This window comes from Drosophila montana, unplaced genomic scaffold, assembly GCF_035044405.1.
Source record: "Drosophila montana isolate Dmon_TW-CO22-7 unplaced genomic scaffold, ASM3504440v1 contig_3733_1, whole genome shotgun sequence".
Classification (NCBI taxonomy): domain Eukaryota; kingdom Metazoa; phylum Arthropoda; class Insecta; order Diptera; family Drosophilidae; genus Drosophila; species Drosophila montana.
Genome location: NW_026998620.1, coordinates 10,836,352 through 10,851,731, shown reverse-complemented (window position 1 = coordinate 10,851,731; position 15,380 = coordinate 10,836,352). Strand labels below are relative to the sequence as shown.

The window sequence follows — 15,380 nt, the reverse complement described above, 5'->3', positions numbered from 1 at the left end:
ATCGCACTTACCGCACAATTCAAATTGTTAAATAAACTTAAATTAAAACATAAAGAAATTTATTTTCTGCAACTTTGCATCTAATATCTATAATTTTGCTGATCGTTTTCAGGCATTCTAATCAACTGGCAATATGCTTGTTCTAGGTATCTCATTTGTTTTTAAATTTTTAAAGCTTATACTAACAGCTTTAACAATATCTCTTATTACCACTGAATTATTAATATCCTCAATCTTTTTCCCTGCTGTCACTGCAGCCCTGGCAAGAGTGACCGTACTTGTGCCACAAATCATTGGTTGGCCACACTTGTTTCGGTGGGTAATAAACAAAAAAATGAACACTTTTGCTGCAAGTTAAACAATAAATATGTAGCATAAGCACTTAAACAGAAAGTAAAATAAACCGCGATATCAATATGGAGCGCTTCGCTTTCAAGATTGATGCGGCCCTCAAGGCGAACTTGTACAAGATCTGTCGTCTGTGCGGCATCGATAATCCGTCCAAGGTGCCAATACTACCCAATGAAAGCGATGTTATAGACCTGGACGAGCCCAGTTTGAGCCAAAAAGTCTTCGAACTGATTGGATTTGTGGTAAGGCACATATATCAATTAAAGGGGCGTGGCGTGGTTTAGAAAATAACACCCCATTTGCAGGTGACACAGGACGATAAAATGCCGCAGACAATGTGCAGCCTATGCGTAGATAAAATCAATGATTTTTACGAGTTTCGAGAAATGTGTTTCGCGACAAACAATCAAACGCGGAAGCTACTGGGCCTCAAAGATGTGGATTCACAAAAAGTAAACAGTACCACCAGTTCATAATCATACCGAACTATCACCGAATTATGTCCCATTCACAGATTTTGGATGTCAAGCCGATATTTAAAACTGAGCCTCTAACAGTCGCTACTCCTGCGAAGCGTGGGCGTAAACGTAAAACGGAGGACCCTGCCTTAGCAGCTCCCAGCACCAGCGCAAAGTCCACCACGATGAATATTGCTTTGGATGCCGTCAAAAATGAGCCATTCAACTGGCGCAAGAAGCTGCGCCTGCAGCACCAACAGCTGGCTCCGGGCAAAACTGAAGTGTAAGCTTCTTATGGGAACCACATAAATCCTAATCTAAAAAAAATGTATTATTTTCATTTGCAGCAAGGAAGAGCCCACAGAGGTTGTCAAATTTACCATGCCCGCCAAAAAAGCCCGTAAGGCAAGTTGCAGCGTGTGCGGCGAACGCTTTAAGAACAAGGAGCTGGTCGAGGAGCACAAGGCGACAACACATGTGCCCACAGTATTGCGCTACACTTGTACTGCCTGCAATCAAAGTCACCACAGTCTCAGCGATATCAAAGCTCATCAGCTCTGGCATAAGCTTTCCAAGACGCCATACCAGTGTCCACTGTGCGATGCAAGCGTTGCAAGTAACTATGCCTACACGCGACATCTGCGGGAGCACACATTGCCCACGCCCATCGAATTGCTGGTGCTTGACCGCGAGTGCCCACTATGCAGGAAAACGTTTTTAACAAATTACTTTTATAATACACATCCTTGTGCCCGGCGCACACGCCAATGTGGTGGCTGCAGTCGTCTGCTCAACAGTGAAATCGCCTATATGCGCCACGCACCGCACTGTGCTAAGATCTATTTAAATCACTCCAAGCATATAATGCCCGAGGCAGCTGACAATGAAGCGCAGATGCGCATTAAGAATGAAAACGATGTGGAGGCCGATGACAATGCTCACTCGTCCATCGAATACACGCAGGCGGGAGACATGCAGCCAGTGGTCGTACTCGAACGCTTAGCATCCCCGCTATTGCGTGCCTCGTCTGTGTCCAACTCGCTGGGCCGAAGTAGCGATCGTGTGTCATCTAAAAAGTATTTGAAACGCGTCGATCAGCTGCTAAAAAATACAATGAGCACGCTCGTTAGTATTAAACATGAGCCGGAGGTGCATATCGATGACACCGGGCCGCCGCTTGCATTCGAGCAGCCCGAAAGCGAGCCAGATGAAGATCCACCTGCCTGTGATGATTTCCACGCAAATGCAGGCTACGATGACAGCGATGAGGATGCGGCCAGTGGCAGTGCCAATGCAGCAGGAATTGCACCAAGTGTGTCTGTAAAGCAGGAGCCTTTTGATGAGTCCTATGAGAAGCAGCCAATGTCCAGCAGCGATGGCGTGCAAATCAAACAAGAGCCGCTCAAGCTGAAACTGAAGATAACCAAGAATCATGGGCAGCTTAATTCATCTATCGTAGATGATGATGACAACGAGGTGCTGTCAAAGAGTGCCAAAAAGAAAAAGAAACGAAAGCACAAGGAGCGTAATAAGGAGTCCGAAATTGGCGACAAAGCGACGCAACCGGCTACAGCACCCGATGAATCTCCAACCGAAGAAACAGTAGAAGCTGCAGGCAGCGCAATCGTGTCCATTAAGCACGAGCGTTTCGATGACAACTATGCAGGTGATTGTGTGCCACAGGTCGAGTACGAACCGCAGGCCACTGTTATGACTAGCATACCTATGCTCCAGCTAGGGGGTAGCTACAGTGAATTAAACCAACAGACGCCAACAGCGGTAGCAGAGCTGGAAGATGTAAAACCGAATCGCTTAGAGCTAGATCGTATAATGCAAATAACGCATATAGCCAGCGGTGTGGTCATGGCAGAGGAGGCAATGCCGCCAGAGAGCGCCGTGGAAGCAGTGCCCAACGAAGGTCATGTGGAGAAACCAACAAAGCCTGCCAAAAAAACTTTAACCAAGTCCACAGCACGTAAAAGCACCGGCGGTGGCGTGCCACGTGAGGTTGCATCTACTTCAAATCTAACGTCAGCTGAACTGCAACTACCACAAATTGTGGCAGTGGAAAGTGGTGCATCGGTACCCTTTAATGCGGCTGCCATCAAGCCGGAGCCGTTGAACCGTGGCTATGCGGATGAGCAGGAATGGACTGAGCAAGGCGAAACAGAAGTAGAAGAGCTGGGGGCCGAAAAATCAAATGAGATCAATCACAATGAGAAAATAGACGAAGAGTCGGCCTATATAAACAGTCTAGATCTAAGTAATGTGATTATTAAGCAGGAGAAGGATTTGCATATCTCCGATGTCGATATTAATGGCAGCGAAGCTGGCAACATACATTACAATGGGATGCACGAGAGTGAGGACAGCGACGAGGATGATGATGACGATGCGAGCGCTTCGTCTGCAGATGAAGCTGAGGAGGAAAACATGGACACGTACGAGGAACCGGAGGAGCGCATTTATCGTGAAATTGAGCTGCCGCCATTGGAGGAGGAAAGTCCAATTATGAACCCGGCTCCAGAAGCGCAAAATGCGTCGGAAATATTGCCCGTGGAGCCGCATTCAGATATGATGACAATAGAGCCGCAGCCAGAAACGTTGTCAATGGAGACAGAGGGTGTGGTGCACTCGGAAATATTGCCAGTGGAGCCGAGATCGGAAATGATTTCAGAAGAGGCACAGATTGTGGTGCAGGAGCCAACAACCAGCGCATTAGAGAATCGAAATCTTGCAGAGACGCAAAGCAAGTCAGAAACTGCCCAAATGGAGCCACAGGATATGACACATGAGTTAGAGCCTGCCCTAGCGTCAGAGCACAATGTTGTGGAGCTGCAAGATGAATCTGAAGTGCCACAATTGGCTCCAGAGAGTGCAGATACGGAGCCGCAACAGGAACCAGCCAGTGCAGCACTTTTTAATTTTGTAATCACCAGCGTTTGCAGTCAGGCAGAGGAACAGTCGGAACAGCCATTGGAAGGTAACAACGACGCGATCGTCGACAACAGCCCGGAGCTATCTGAGCCAGAAGCCACGGAGAAAAACACATGTCCAGTTGTGACGCTTAGTGCGCCAAAGGATAATGAAACGCTGGCGCAGCCTTTCTTTGCCAGCTCATCGAACTACACTTGCGCTGAGGAGCAACAGAATGTGCTGAACCATGAACTGTCTGCTAGTGTTCAAATGCAGCAGGTGAATGAGTCGAATACAGAAGCATCAGCCACAAGAGCCTGCATTGAGGCGCTCGCTGAAGACGAGGGCAGCGCCAACGAAGAGACTGAGAACCGCATCAATGAGCAACAGCAGCAGCAGCAGCAGCAGTTGGAGCAAGTACAGCAGGAGCAGGAGCAGCTGCAACCACCGCAGCAGCCGCGGTTGGCAGTCAACGATGATTCGAATATCAATGAAATAGCTGAAAATAATAATAATGCCAACATTGAAAGGGAGCTCAATGACGATGCGAATGTGGCTCAGGAAAACCCTATACCATAAGCTAGATAATAAATCCTAACTAAGTTAAGCATAAACATACGTTCACATTTATAGAGGCCATAAATCGACCCACTTTGTACATACTGAATCCTTAACCTAAACGCATAATACTCGTATTATGTATATATATAAATATATACTTTACCAAAATTCGAATAAAATAATGCATATAAAGCGGCAATTAGTTTAAGTTAGATATACACAACTTTATTTACGTAAATTACATAAATTAATGGCTTATATAATACAATAGAATATATATGTATGTAAAACTATATATATATATAGAAATACATGTACGTAGATGTACTTATTTAAATACACAAATCGCACAAAACTCTTTTTCGACTCGTTGACACACACATACAGATTAACGATTCATTAATACAACATGACCATCGACCTCTCAAGTGTTCAAAAAAATTATTCTAATTTCAACACACATGTGTATTGTTTAAAGAAATGACTACAAAAATTTGCATTTAATGCACTTTAACTAAAAGCATTAATACTTGGAATCAGTTTAGTTAATAGTTCGAAGTTCCCTTAGTTTTGGGTTCAAAAAAACAACTGGGGATTACTTTCTTTCAAAGAAGATTAGGAAGCCTTATGGTCTGGTTATATTGGGTATTATACACCATTATTATAATTTTGTTACTTATTCAAACAATTTTGCTAATTATTGAATTTTTTATAGTTTTGAGCAAAACATTTAATAGAAAATGTTAAAAATTTGCAATTTCGATTAGTCAGTTAAGGGTCGCAATTGCAAAATTTTAATTTTTTGAATTACAACTTTATGTTTATTAGTATTGTTATTAAATTGAATAAAACACACATATTCATTCACATTTAGTTATTAGTTATAATTGTTGATTTTGAAAAAACCTCAGTTCGCGCATTTGTCTAGGCTTACGCATGGGTCAAGTTTTATAAAACAACTCCAAATGGGCCGCGACTAACTAGTTTAGTTAAGCACATTTTCAGAAAATATATCTTAGGTCTTATATACAGACTTTTGCTTCGGGTTGTGTTTGTGTTTTGACAGGGGCATATTTATAGTTTTTTTTTTTTTTTTTTTTTTTTGGCACATCTCTGAACAAGTTAAGCACATACAGATATAGATTGTAGGTTTATTGTTGTGGATACATATACATATGTATGTACATAAATATTGTTGTTTTGGTTTTAATTTTAAGTCATTTTTGATTATGAATTTCTTTTCTTTTTGAGCAATTGAAAGGAAATACATGCATATGTGAATTTGTAGTGAAGAAAATCATTCTTATGCAATCATAATTATTTTCGTTACTTTTTCTTTAGTTTTTTAACTTGTGTTAATAAATTTTCGTTTTTTTGTTGTTAAACAGTTTTTAGAAAAATTAAATTAAAGAGGTATGAAAAATTCACTAAACAGTATTTACAGTGATTTATCTGGAGATAAATCAAAATGCCAAAGCACAAATTAAATTATTGCTTATATTTGGAATAATGTGTTTGCCAACAATCATCTCTAATGGCCGCCTAGTTGTTAATCTATTCGGACCAATCGTTGTCCGAGGATGTGCTACTCTCCTCGTCGTCTGAATGCATGACTGTGCCACGTGCCGCAAGTGCACGACGCAGAGCATCGGCCAGGGCATCGGTAGCACCAGCGCTACCATCACTGATCCGCTGTTCAGGTAGTTTACGTTCAGTCACTGGCTTCAAGGTATAGCCTTCACGTATCTGACCCAATAGATTGTTGCGCGGATCAGCACTGGTGCCGCTTGTAGCTACTGGCTCCACCGGCTGCAACGGCAATTATGGTTATTATGATTCCTCAAATTCCTCAAAATAGATTCGTGTAGCACTTACCTTAAGCGGTTTGCCCTTGCGTATGGCATCCATAAGCGCATTGCGCGTGTCCACTTCGGGTGCAATTTTGCTGGCCTGAGACGTTGGTTGCGTTGACGCAATAATCGGCACTTCCGGCACGGCCATGGGTGGTGGTGGCGGTGGTGGAGGTGGAGGTGGCGCAGCCGCTGGAGGTGGTGGCGGTGGTGGGGGCGGCTGTAAGGCGATGCGTTTAGTTTCGAGATTTTGAATACATTTTCAATCATAACTTACCGCTGCTGCGGGTGGGCAAACCGTTTGTGGTGGCGGTGGCGGCGGAGCCGCATTAATGGGTGGCGGTCTGCTGGGTGGCGGTGGCGCGCGTGCTGCACCCGGTGCCGTCGTTGGCAATGGTGGCGGCGGCTGTCGCACCGGTGGAGGCGGCGGCGCGGATCTTTGGTTGCCATTCTGTGACTGCAAAAAAAATTCAATTTAGTTATAATTGGAATACAAATGTGCTGATAGTGAGTGTCACATACATGATGAGGATGATGACGACTCGGTACCGGTGGCGGCATATGCTGCGTTGGCTCCGTGGGCGATTCAATCTCCTCCTGCTTGACCGAGGCCAGCACATTATTGCTCTGTATAAAGTCATAAATGAAGGCGCGTGTGTCTCGGTCGTTTAGCTGGGACTCGGAGACGCCAGCCTTGGCAAAGAACTTGTTAAGCATCTCATCGCTCTCATTGCCAGTCAAATCGAAGCCCTTGTTCGCATCCCAGCCCACATGGCTGATATGCACAAAATTCGTCGGTTGGCTAATATCCGCTTTGGTCACCTTGCGTTTCTTATCCTTGCCCGCCGAGCCGCTCAGCCCAAAGTTGCTCGACAAGAAGTTTTTGGTTGGTGGCTGCGCGGGCGCTGGTGTCAGCGTTACCGAGTTGATTTTATTGTTGCGCAGCTGCACGGCACCGCTATCTACTGCCGTCGTCGTTGTCGTCGTCATCGGGCTCTTGCCTATAATGGAAGGCGGACGCGCTGGCTCTCGTGACACAGGCGGCGTTGGCGCATGGGGAGCTTGTTGCGACTTTTGCCTATTACGCTTCTCCAGACGCTTGCGGTTCCGGGTTTCTATTGTGGCGTCCAAGACGCGAAAGAACGAATCGCACTCATCCTCCGATATAAAGTTTAAGCCCACGTTGCCGTCCTAGAGGCGAGTAGAAGATAAGTTTTTGCAATTTCTTGGCTTGTTCAACCACTTACGCTGCCCTCAAAGGTGAGCAGAAAGGGACGCGATTTCACAATCTGCATGCCATCGTATATCTCATGCTCCCAAATCAGTTCGTTTTTGATCAGGCAGTAGGCGCGCAAAAAATAGGATCGTATGGCGCTATCCTTGACAAAGCAAACGACGCCCGTGTGCTTTTTCTTCCAGTGCGAGTGCGCGTTGCCCTCCGTCTTGTAGATCTGCACAACGGCAGTATTTAAGGTCTGTAAAGATGTAGCAATAGATTAGCATTTGATCGGTTACCAAATATTAAGGCAGTCCCTAATCCCACAAAAAAAAAAAACCTATTATCTAATCGTGGCAGCCGCACCTTCAGTTTGCGCCTCATTTGAATGCAGCGGCCAAAGACTGTGAACCGTCGCGATTGAGTTGAGAAACTCATCTGACTTTCAGTTTCGCGCTCTGGCACTTGGCTTGTCGTAGGCCAGGTCTTTGGCCATACGCTGCTTATTTGAATACCGATTAGCCACATTCACTACACTATCAACATTCACATTAGCATATTATTCGAGTTGGCTGGCTGCTGCCTGCCTGCAACTGCAAAGCTGCATACGCTTGGGATGCCCAGCACGTAGGGCCACAAATTGATAGCCGCCATGGACTCCATTGGAGTCGGGGGAAGCTAGTTTTGTGCGGACTTGCACAATGCGCACTGCGTTATTCTGTCTGTGCGCAACGGAAATGATATTTGTGGTGATTTAAGACTGCGTTTTTCTTCATTTTATTACTATTTGGCAGCGCAGGAAATGCTGGCGACAACCGCAACGCCAAGGGCCACATAACTGCCGCAATTAAAATCCTTGCCAAAAGTGCCTATACAAATTTGTATAAAAACAAGCTTGAGCGGCGCCAGTGTACCGCATCATCAGTGAATCAATCGCCAAGAAAACTTTCAACAGTTTCTAAAAACCAAACAAAAGATCTTAAATATAATGCGGATGAGAAGATAATGGAAAGCATGTTAAAAAACCTTTGCCTCACAAGGTGATTTCTATTTGTTTATTATGCCATTTTAGCTCTGCTAAAGAAAATATCTGCATTTGCAATAGTTGTTTATTTAAGTTATAAACAAAAATTTATATTGTTAAGGTGTTTGCTGGAGAAAAAATTCAGAGAAAATATCAAATTCAAGCCCAAAGTTCATTATGTTGAATGGCATATTATTTTAATGAGCTGATGTTAAGAACGGACGCACTGTTACATCTGCATGTTATGTTAATAAGAAGTTAGTTTAGAGGGCTGTTAAATATCGCCGTTCAGTTTGTGTTCTTAAAAGCTTTGAATATTCCTATAAATAAATATATAAGTCTGGAAAGTACAGTTTTCTCTTTTATGCATAAAGAGTAATGCCATTCAAACTTAGTGCCTTTGGCATCTGCTTATAATCTTATAATCCACTCTGAAACCGAAGAGTTCTAGTTTGCAAGCGGCTTAAAATTTGTAGCTTCTAGTAACTCACATATAATGTTAATTGTCTGTTTAAAGCTGGTTTCTATGTTAAATGGCTGTTACAAACTGAAACAACGCGAACTCCATTCTGTTAAATACAATAAAATGAGGATACCCATTGATTTAACACGATCTTCCTCCTATGCTATACATAAGTTATAATCCGATATATAATTATAAATTGATTAATTTTTTCATGTTAATAAAATACCTAAGGAAATTGAATTTAATCTAAAATATAGGCCACGGCCATGGCCACAACACTTGACATTTGGCCAAAAATGGTCGGCCCTGACTGAGCCGTGCATGACTCCAATTGATTGCACTTATCCCATGGGCAGTGGCGTTACGAATGTTTATACTAGGTGTCAGTTATAGAAAAAGTGCAGCTAAATGTGATGTAATATGGGTTACATTAGCAGCTAATGGCAGCTCATTTGAGCTGAACAACAACTGTCTTTCTCTTTACCTCTCTCTCTTTAACCCTCTCTATCCCGCTCTGACCTCTGCTGGCTTAAGATGAGAGAGATGTTGACGTTGATGTGTTGCCCACGCGGCGCAAAGTGCGAAATTGTGAACATATTTGAATTTTTATTGATGTTTAAGCGCAGCTGTAAATGTGTGTGTGTGTGTGAGTGTGTTTAAGTGTGTGTGTGTGGACATAAGTAGCATTGTAAAATGATGTCTTGCCTTCTATGTGCATACTACATGAGACAAGCTTGTTGCTGTTGTTGTTGTTGTTGTTGCCAAAGCATAAAAATCGATGGCAACAACAGCGACAATAACAAAAATAACTGGCTGTCACAGCGCAGCTTTGCTAAGTCGCTGGGGTGTGTGAGTGTGTGTGTGTGAGGAGGGCAAGGGAGCAATGGAGCGCATTAAAAGCCCAGCTATAACAACAACAATAACGAGAGCAGCGGCGTCTGCAAAACGGCAATAGCAACAACGAAAACAGACAAAAGACAAAACAGCAATTAGAAAGTCCAGTTGCCACAGTTGGCCAACGTACAGAAATATGCGTGGAATAAGTTTATACAAAATAAATGCAAACAATCGAGCGACAAATGGCCTGCCACAACAACAACAACAATTACAAAAGCTGCATCAACAACAGACTGTGAGGTAACTCTGCTCGGCCTTAACGTTATCACACACGCTGACGTCGCAGTAGCAGTCGACGTCGACGCCCGCTGCAACTGCAGCTGTGTCATTAACCACAAACAGCTTTTAAAGGGGCGAGATGTGAGCGTGTTCTGCAACTAATATAGCACTGATATTATTTTATACACGGCACCCTCTATATGCGTTGTGAGGGGGAGGGGTTTGCTAAATGAGACGAAATTAACAGGTTGCCACCTTAAAACACAGACATATACATATACACTATTCCAGAATGGAATATTATATAAATATGTCCGATCCGTTGTACATATATATTTCAAGACAAATAGCACACAGAAGATCGTACATTTTAGTACAAAAGTATAATATGCTGGCAATTTTAGGAAAAATCAGAGTTCTCTAGTCTTCTCGACAAGGAATTGGTCTCCACAATAAAAATGTTTAAATATTATTAAAATCAAAATTTGGAAAATTCATTCCTTAATAAATTTTCTGTTTTGTAAAACCATTATAATGCTCTAGAATTGAGTAAAGGGTATTAGCGAGTACCACTTTTTCAGCAAGAGAAAATCTACTTGTTTTCAGCCTCTTTTCTCAAACCTAAGCCAAAGTTTTAGGTCTTGTTTAATCTCTCCTTCGTAACAGGGTATCCGTCAGTTGGTTACTCTTCCACTAAGCCAGATCTAGTTTTTTTTCAGAGCGCAAAGCAAAAGTTCAAAAGCATTTTAAATGTTTGTCAATGGAAAGTCGAAAATTAGCAAAGCGTGAATTACAATTAAAAACAGAAACAACAACTTTTACATATCGTGTGAGCATTTTAATTAAATACATGGCTAGCCAGATGTGGATCGCATCATATTTAGAGTGTAGTGAAAAATTGCTGTGTTTGGCTACCATGTTTCAAAGCGTTCTTTAAGGCCCCAAGTTTGCTATCTGTGATTGTTTTTGGCATTGGTTATGGAACATTTCAGATGTATGGTTGCGATAAGATAAGTCTGGCCAGTATTTGTTCTATAATAGAATTTATCAATTGCAAAAGCTTATCAACTTTTTGAATACTTTAAGAATGTGTGCTTGTTTTTTTTTTCTCCTTCCTTCAATGTTTTTGGGTGCGAATAGAAAAAAAAAAAAACAGCTTTGTAAATATGTCGAGAAAATTCGTTGGGCGATTCATTGTAGACTTAAGTCCCAACCAATTGCTGATAGCGGCCCTCATAGGTGTACATAAATTCAGGGATATCTATTTTATGAATTGCAAATTCGATGAACAACGCTGTTGACCCATCTAATGTTACCAAGGTTGCTTTGGCTCATTTAATTGACACAGCGCATATGATCATTAGGTGTTACTTGAGCTTCTGCCTCCCCGCAGGAAATGCTTCATTAAGCTGAACATAAAATTACATACAGCTTCGATATAGTTAACTACAGAGCTGCCAAAACGACAGGGCAGATCTTTAGAATGATTTGAACAATATAAATATATATTGTTGCAATACATAATCATATCTCATAATGTATAAAGGAATAAAGGAAATTTGTTTGAGTTATCTTGAGTATCAAGAGATTTTCATATAAGCTTGCGATCGATAGTAAGTCTGCTTTATAATGTAGTCCAATTATTTAAATAGTTTATGGGGTCGCATATAGTTAAAAAAAAAAATTCTTGAAAAAGCTCAAAAACCAGAAAAAGTCCTTACAACTTTTAATATTCTCAAAGTAGTTGAAATTTGTATATCTGTTGTTAACGCTTTTAGTTCGCATTTAGTCTGATTTCGAAGAAAATAAAACGGAGTTTGTCATAACGAAGATGCACTGTAGTTACATATGCATGTGTGTGTGTGTGTGTGTGTGTCTGTACATTGTGACGCACTAAAATGCAGAAAAAACGACTTTATCGCCAACGCTTGTCGAAAGTGTTTTACGTATTTGCCACATTAATCACACGGAATTAATCATATACATAATGTATAAATAAGCTATATGTATCCATGTGCATATTTATTGAATGACTTACCTGACACTTTCGTCCCAGTAGCCTAAAGACCGCATCGTTCTCATCCTGGGTCAGCTGTGTGCTGGACGCATTGTTTTTGGGTCGCGGCAGCCCGGCTGCCTGTTGACCCTCCTGTGACCTCATGCTGCTCGTACTAATCATTTATGCGGCGGCGCAACGGCTGTGCTGTGTAACGTATATTATGAATACATTTATTAAAAAACAACTCACACAAAAACGCCAAAATGAGACAAATGTATTAATTGAATAAGCACAAACACAGTGAGGCCCAAATAAAACAAATCACAGTTATAGCGAAAATTTGGTCAACTGGATTTATGGTTTCGTTGTTTATTTATTTTGTTTTTTAATTATGAATAAAAGATGCAGCAGCAGCAGCAGCGACCGCAAGCGCTAACAGAGACTCGAGACTATTGTAATATTGGGGCGCTGGCAGCGGCTGAGCCAGAGGCAGCGGCAGCGGCAGTTAACGCCAAAGTTGAGTCATAGTTGGCCCAGTCGGTTGGCCAGCTGCGTACAAAACGTGGGCAAAGGCGCTGGCGCTGTCGCTGACACTAGCTTTAGCTTGGGCCTGGCTAAATGCGCTCTGGCTGTTATCTTTGGCAACTGATTAGCTATGAATGTATCTACAATTGTGTGTACGTGTGTGAGCGCGTTGGGAGTTATTTAACAAATACACAAGGTGTTCACTTCTGGCCTGCAATAAAACGCGACGCTGCGCAGCTAACTGAAGATGTCAATGACAATATCGATGACAGCAGCAGCAGCACAGACAACAACAACAACACCTGTCTGCTCCAGGTGGGGTGGCAATGTAAATAGACGCTTGAAAATCTGCCAGACAGCAGCACAAGCACTGTTCACTCCCTCGTTTGTCAAGGTCTTTTAGCGTGGCTGCATATTGCGCACAATAATAATTATTGATTTTTTTATTTTATTTTTTCACATATTTTGTTTGTTTGTCACTTTGGCTCACTCGTTGCTGTTGCTGCTTTTCGCTGCCTTAGGATAGCTTGTTTTTTTTATTTTAATAAAAATCTTAAAATACCAGCACAGTGTGACCGCAAACTGAAAATAGAAAATTGCTTAAGAGTTGCCTGCGCTTCGATAAAACCGATTTTATATTCAAACTATCGTTATCGATAATACAGTGCACAGGGCTGCCAGGCCGCGAATTGAAAAACCCGCACGAGCATTGCCGTTAATTTAAACCAAGTTTTATGTGTTCTTTTTTAAATATCTATTTAATCTACTTTTTTCACGCGCATCTATATACTTTAATGTGAATGCAATTGTCTTCACGGAAATTACTTCGTCCGATAGGAATACCTAGTGAACTGTAAAATGTAAAACATGACCGCTAAAAAGCCCGTTCCAAGACTATCTCCAAATGCAGTCAAGAATGGTATGGCCGAGGTATCCGGATCGATTTTACAGTGCCAGAGCGTATGCACCAGCAAGTGTGCGGTCCATAAAAGGATAAGCAATTGCAATAAGCTTGCTAAAACAAAGGCGGCAGCAAACACTATGTGTATGTTTGATTTTAGCGTGAAAATGTAGTCGGCCAGATAAACTTGTATTAAATTACAGGGTAGCGAAATGGCAATGACTATGCGGGAAACACGCGAATATATTGTGCCATAGCAAAGTACACGATGTGGCGACTCACAGATCCGAGTGCCTTCCGGCAATCTGCCAAGCGTTCTGCTGCGCTGGTGGAGCAAGGAGCTCATGTTGTTCGCCTGAACGGATCCCAGGTTGCCGCCGCTCCCATTGATAATAGGAGAGAAGACGGCAAATCCCCGATATTGTTCCGCTGATGAGCCGAGCACAAATCCGCTAAACTCGCTAATGCACAGTGCCCCAATCACAGATATCCAGCCGTAGATCAGCACCGGTCGCGTATAGACATTATGCCACACCAGAAGGATCATTAATGGTAGCAGTACCGCCACGTACGATCCAACAATCAGTATGTTAACCCAACTGGAGTTCTTATCCGTCTCATACAGAAATGCGGCCGTGAATGACAGCAAGCTAACGGACGTCACATCCCCAATGGAGGCCACAATGGGCGTGGCCATATAATCGGGATTGAAGCGATACCGCTGCGAGAACAATATAATCAGCAGCAGCACCGTGTCCAGTATTATGCAGGATGTAGATGCCGTGATAATAGCTGAAGCTGCCAGCGTCGATAGATTCTGAACCATGAGCGTACGCCCAATAATGGATTTGAGCACCACCGTAAAGATGACCAGGAACAGTGAGCACACTATGGCCTGAACCTGAACCACAGCCAAATTGCCAATAACTATTTTGCGTATATCGGATTTGTGGCGCATGTTGCCCACGGCGGATTGGGTGCACAGCCGTGCCGCCACGCACATGTCCAGATTGCCCTTGAGGCCGCACAATCCGGGTACCAGGACAAACAGCTCGTTCATCTCCTTGTAAACGGTCCAATTTCCCACCTTGCCCAGCATTACGCCAGCCGTGATGGTGCCCATGCTGGCCAAGATAAACGGTATAAGTATCTGGCCAAGAGTCGCGTACCAGGGTTCCCTATACACATAATCGGCATCCTCTTCTGTGGGTCCTCTGTGCAAATCGGGTGAATCAGCCCCAAGAGCTGGAATTTCAGTTGGCAAACTTATCGGGCGACCGATTCCTGACAGAAGCATTTGCCTTAAATTTCACCTAAAAACTAAAATTAAATTGAAAATTCTAAAGTTTCTCTCAGAGCACTTGAAATCCAGAGCTTATATTGAATGATATTATTTAAATTCACATATTTATATATAAAACTGTCCTAACTGACTGACGACGGACTGCTTGACTGACTGATTGATGAGCAAGGCAGCTGAACTTTTATGTAGGTAACTTTTGCAATGAAGAAGCTGGCTAAGACGGGCTTTTCGAGAGGGGGGGGGGGGGGGGCATTCCACCTGGGTGAAAATGGTGGTCAAAGGTTTGGCGGGCGATGTTTGGGGTTCAAATGGTAAACAAAAATGTTTCATACAAACTTTTTCGCGATTTTTCCACATAACATAAGGTAACTACAGTGAAAATTTTAGCTTCCTAGCTCTAACGACTTGGGCTGTGCGTTGTTCACCAATCAGTCAATAAGTCAGTCAGTCAGGACAAACAGTTTTCTATATAGAGTTGTATCAAAGACAATATAAACACTATAGTTAGTAATTAGGGTAATGTATCATTTAAATAAAGCATGCATTTCATGGATAAAGCAGAAGTACTTTGCTTCGATCGTAAGTTCAAAACTTTTCGCTCAATGTACTTCGAAAACGAAGCGACGCAAAGCACTATCGCCCAGCTTTGCTGAAGGCAGGCTGGTGACTAACTTCGTTGCTCGGGTCAGCATCA

General features: G+C 42.7%; 3 protein-coding genes across 4 annotated transcripts; 1 reads left to right on the top strand and 2 right to left on the bottom strand.

The window, feature by feature from the left end:
• The first annotated feature begins 293 nt into the window (after positions 1 to 293).
• Positions 294 to 4,501, top strand: LOC135436040 (uncharacterized). The gene is made up of 4 exons (XM_064693422.1): positions 294 to 593; positions 657 to 803; positions 866 to 1,092; positions 1,157 to 4,501. The coding sequence occupies exons 1-4, from the start codon at positions 417 to 419 to the stop codon at positions 4,302 to 4,304; spliced, it is 3,699 nt and encodes a 1,232-aa protein (XP_064549492.1). The 5' UTR covers positions 294 to 416; the 3' UTR covers positions 4,305 to 4,501.
• WASp lies at positions 4,486 to 13,076 on the bottom strand. Of its 2 annotated transcripts, none has more exons than XM_064693423.1 (7): positions 12,973 to 13,076; positions 11,997 to 12,161; positions 7,384 to 7,611; positions 6,659 to 7,327; positions 6,414 to 6,593; positions 6,162 to 6,356; positions 4,486 to 6,095 (listed from the first exon to the last, which is right to left on the bottom strand). In XM_064693423.1, the coding sequence occupies exons 2-7, from the start codon at positions 12,135 to 12,137 to the stop codon at positions 5,841 to 5,843; spliced, it is 1,668 nt and encodes a 555-aa protein (XP_064549493.1). In that variant the 5' UTR covers positions 12,138 to 12,161; positions 12,973 to 13,076; the 3' UTR covers positions 4,486 to 5,840. The 2 variants fall into 2 exon arrangements, with proteins under 2 accessions (XP_064549493.1, XP_064549494.1); XM_064693424.1 differs by having other exon boundaries at positions 13,045 to 13,060.
• Positions 13,077 to 13,303: 227 nt separating this feature from the next.
• On the bottom strand, positions 13,304 to 14,680 carry LOC135437145 (solute carrier family 41 member 1-like). Its single transcript, XM_064695001.1, has one exon. The coding sequence runs from the start codon at positions 14,678 to 14,680 to the stop codon at positions 13,304 to 13,306; it is 1,377 nt and encodes a 458-aa protein (XP_064551071.1).
• Between the last annotated feature and the right edge of the window lie 700 nt (positions 14,681 to 15,380).

What these genes read in the sequence shown, in the direction of transcription:
- WASp (XM_064693423.1), bottom strand. Translation starts at nt 12,137, where the DNA reads ATGATTAGTACGAGCAGCATGAGGTCACAGGAGGGTCAACAGGCAGCC. An exon ending in TTTGCCCACCCGCAGCAGCG is followed by an intron (nt 6,357 to 6,413) that starts GTAAGTTATGAT and finishes ATCGCCTTACAG; the next exon opens with CCGCCCCCACCACCGCCACC. An exon ending in GCAAGGGCAAACCGCTTAAG is followed by an intron (nt 6,096 to 6,161) that starts GTAAGTGCTACA and finishes TTGCCGTTGCAG; the next exon opens with CCGGTGGAGCCAGTAGCTAC.
- LOC135437145 (XM_064695001.1), bottom strand. Translation starts at nt 14,680, where the DNA reads ATGCTTCTGTCAGGAATCGGTCGCCCGATAAGTTTGCCAACTGAAATT.
- LOC135436040 (XM_064693422.1), top strand. Translation starts at nt 417, where the DNA reads ATGGAGCGCTTCGCTTTCAAGATTGATGCGGCCCTCAAGGCGAACTTG. An exon ending in TCGAACTGATTGGATTTGTG is followed by an intron (nt 594 to 656) that starts GTAAGGCACATA and finishes CCCCATTTGCAG; the next exon opens with GTGACACAGGACGATAAAAT. An exon ending in AAGATGTGGATTCACAAAAA is followed by an intron (nt 804 to 865) that starts GTAAACAGTACC and finishes TCCCATTCACAG; the next exon opens with ATTTTGGATGTCAAGCCGAT.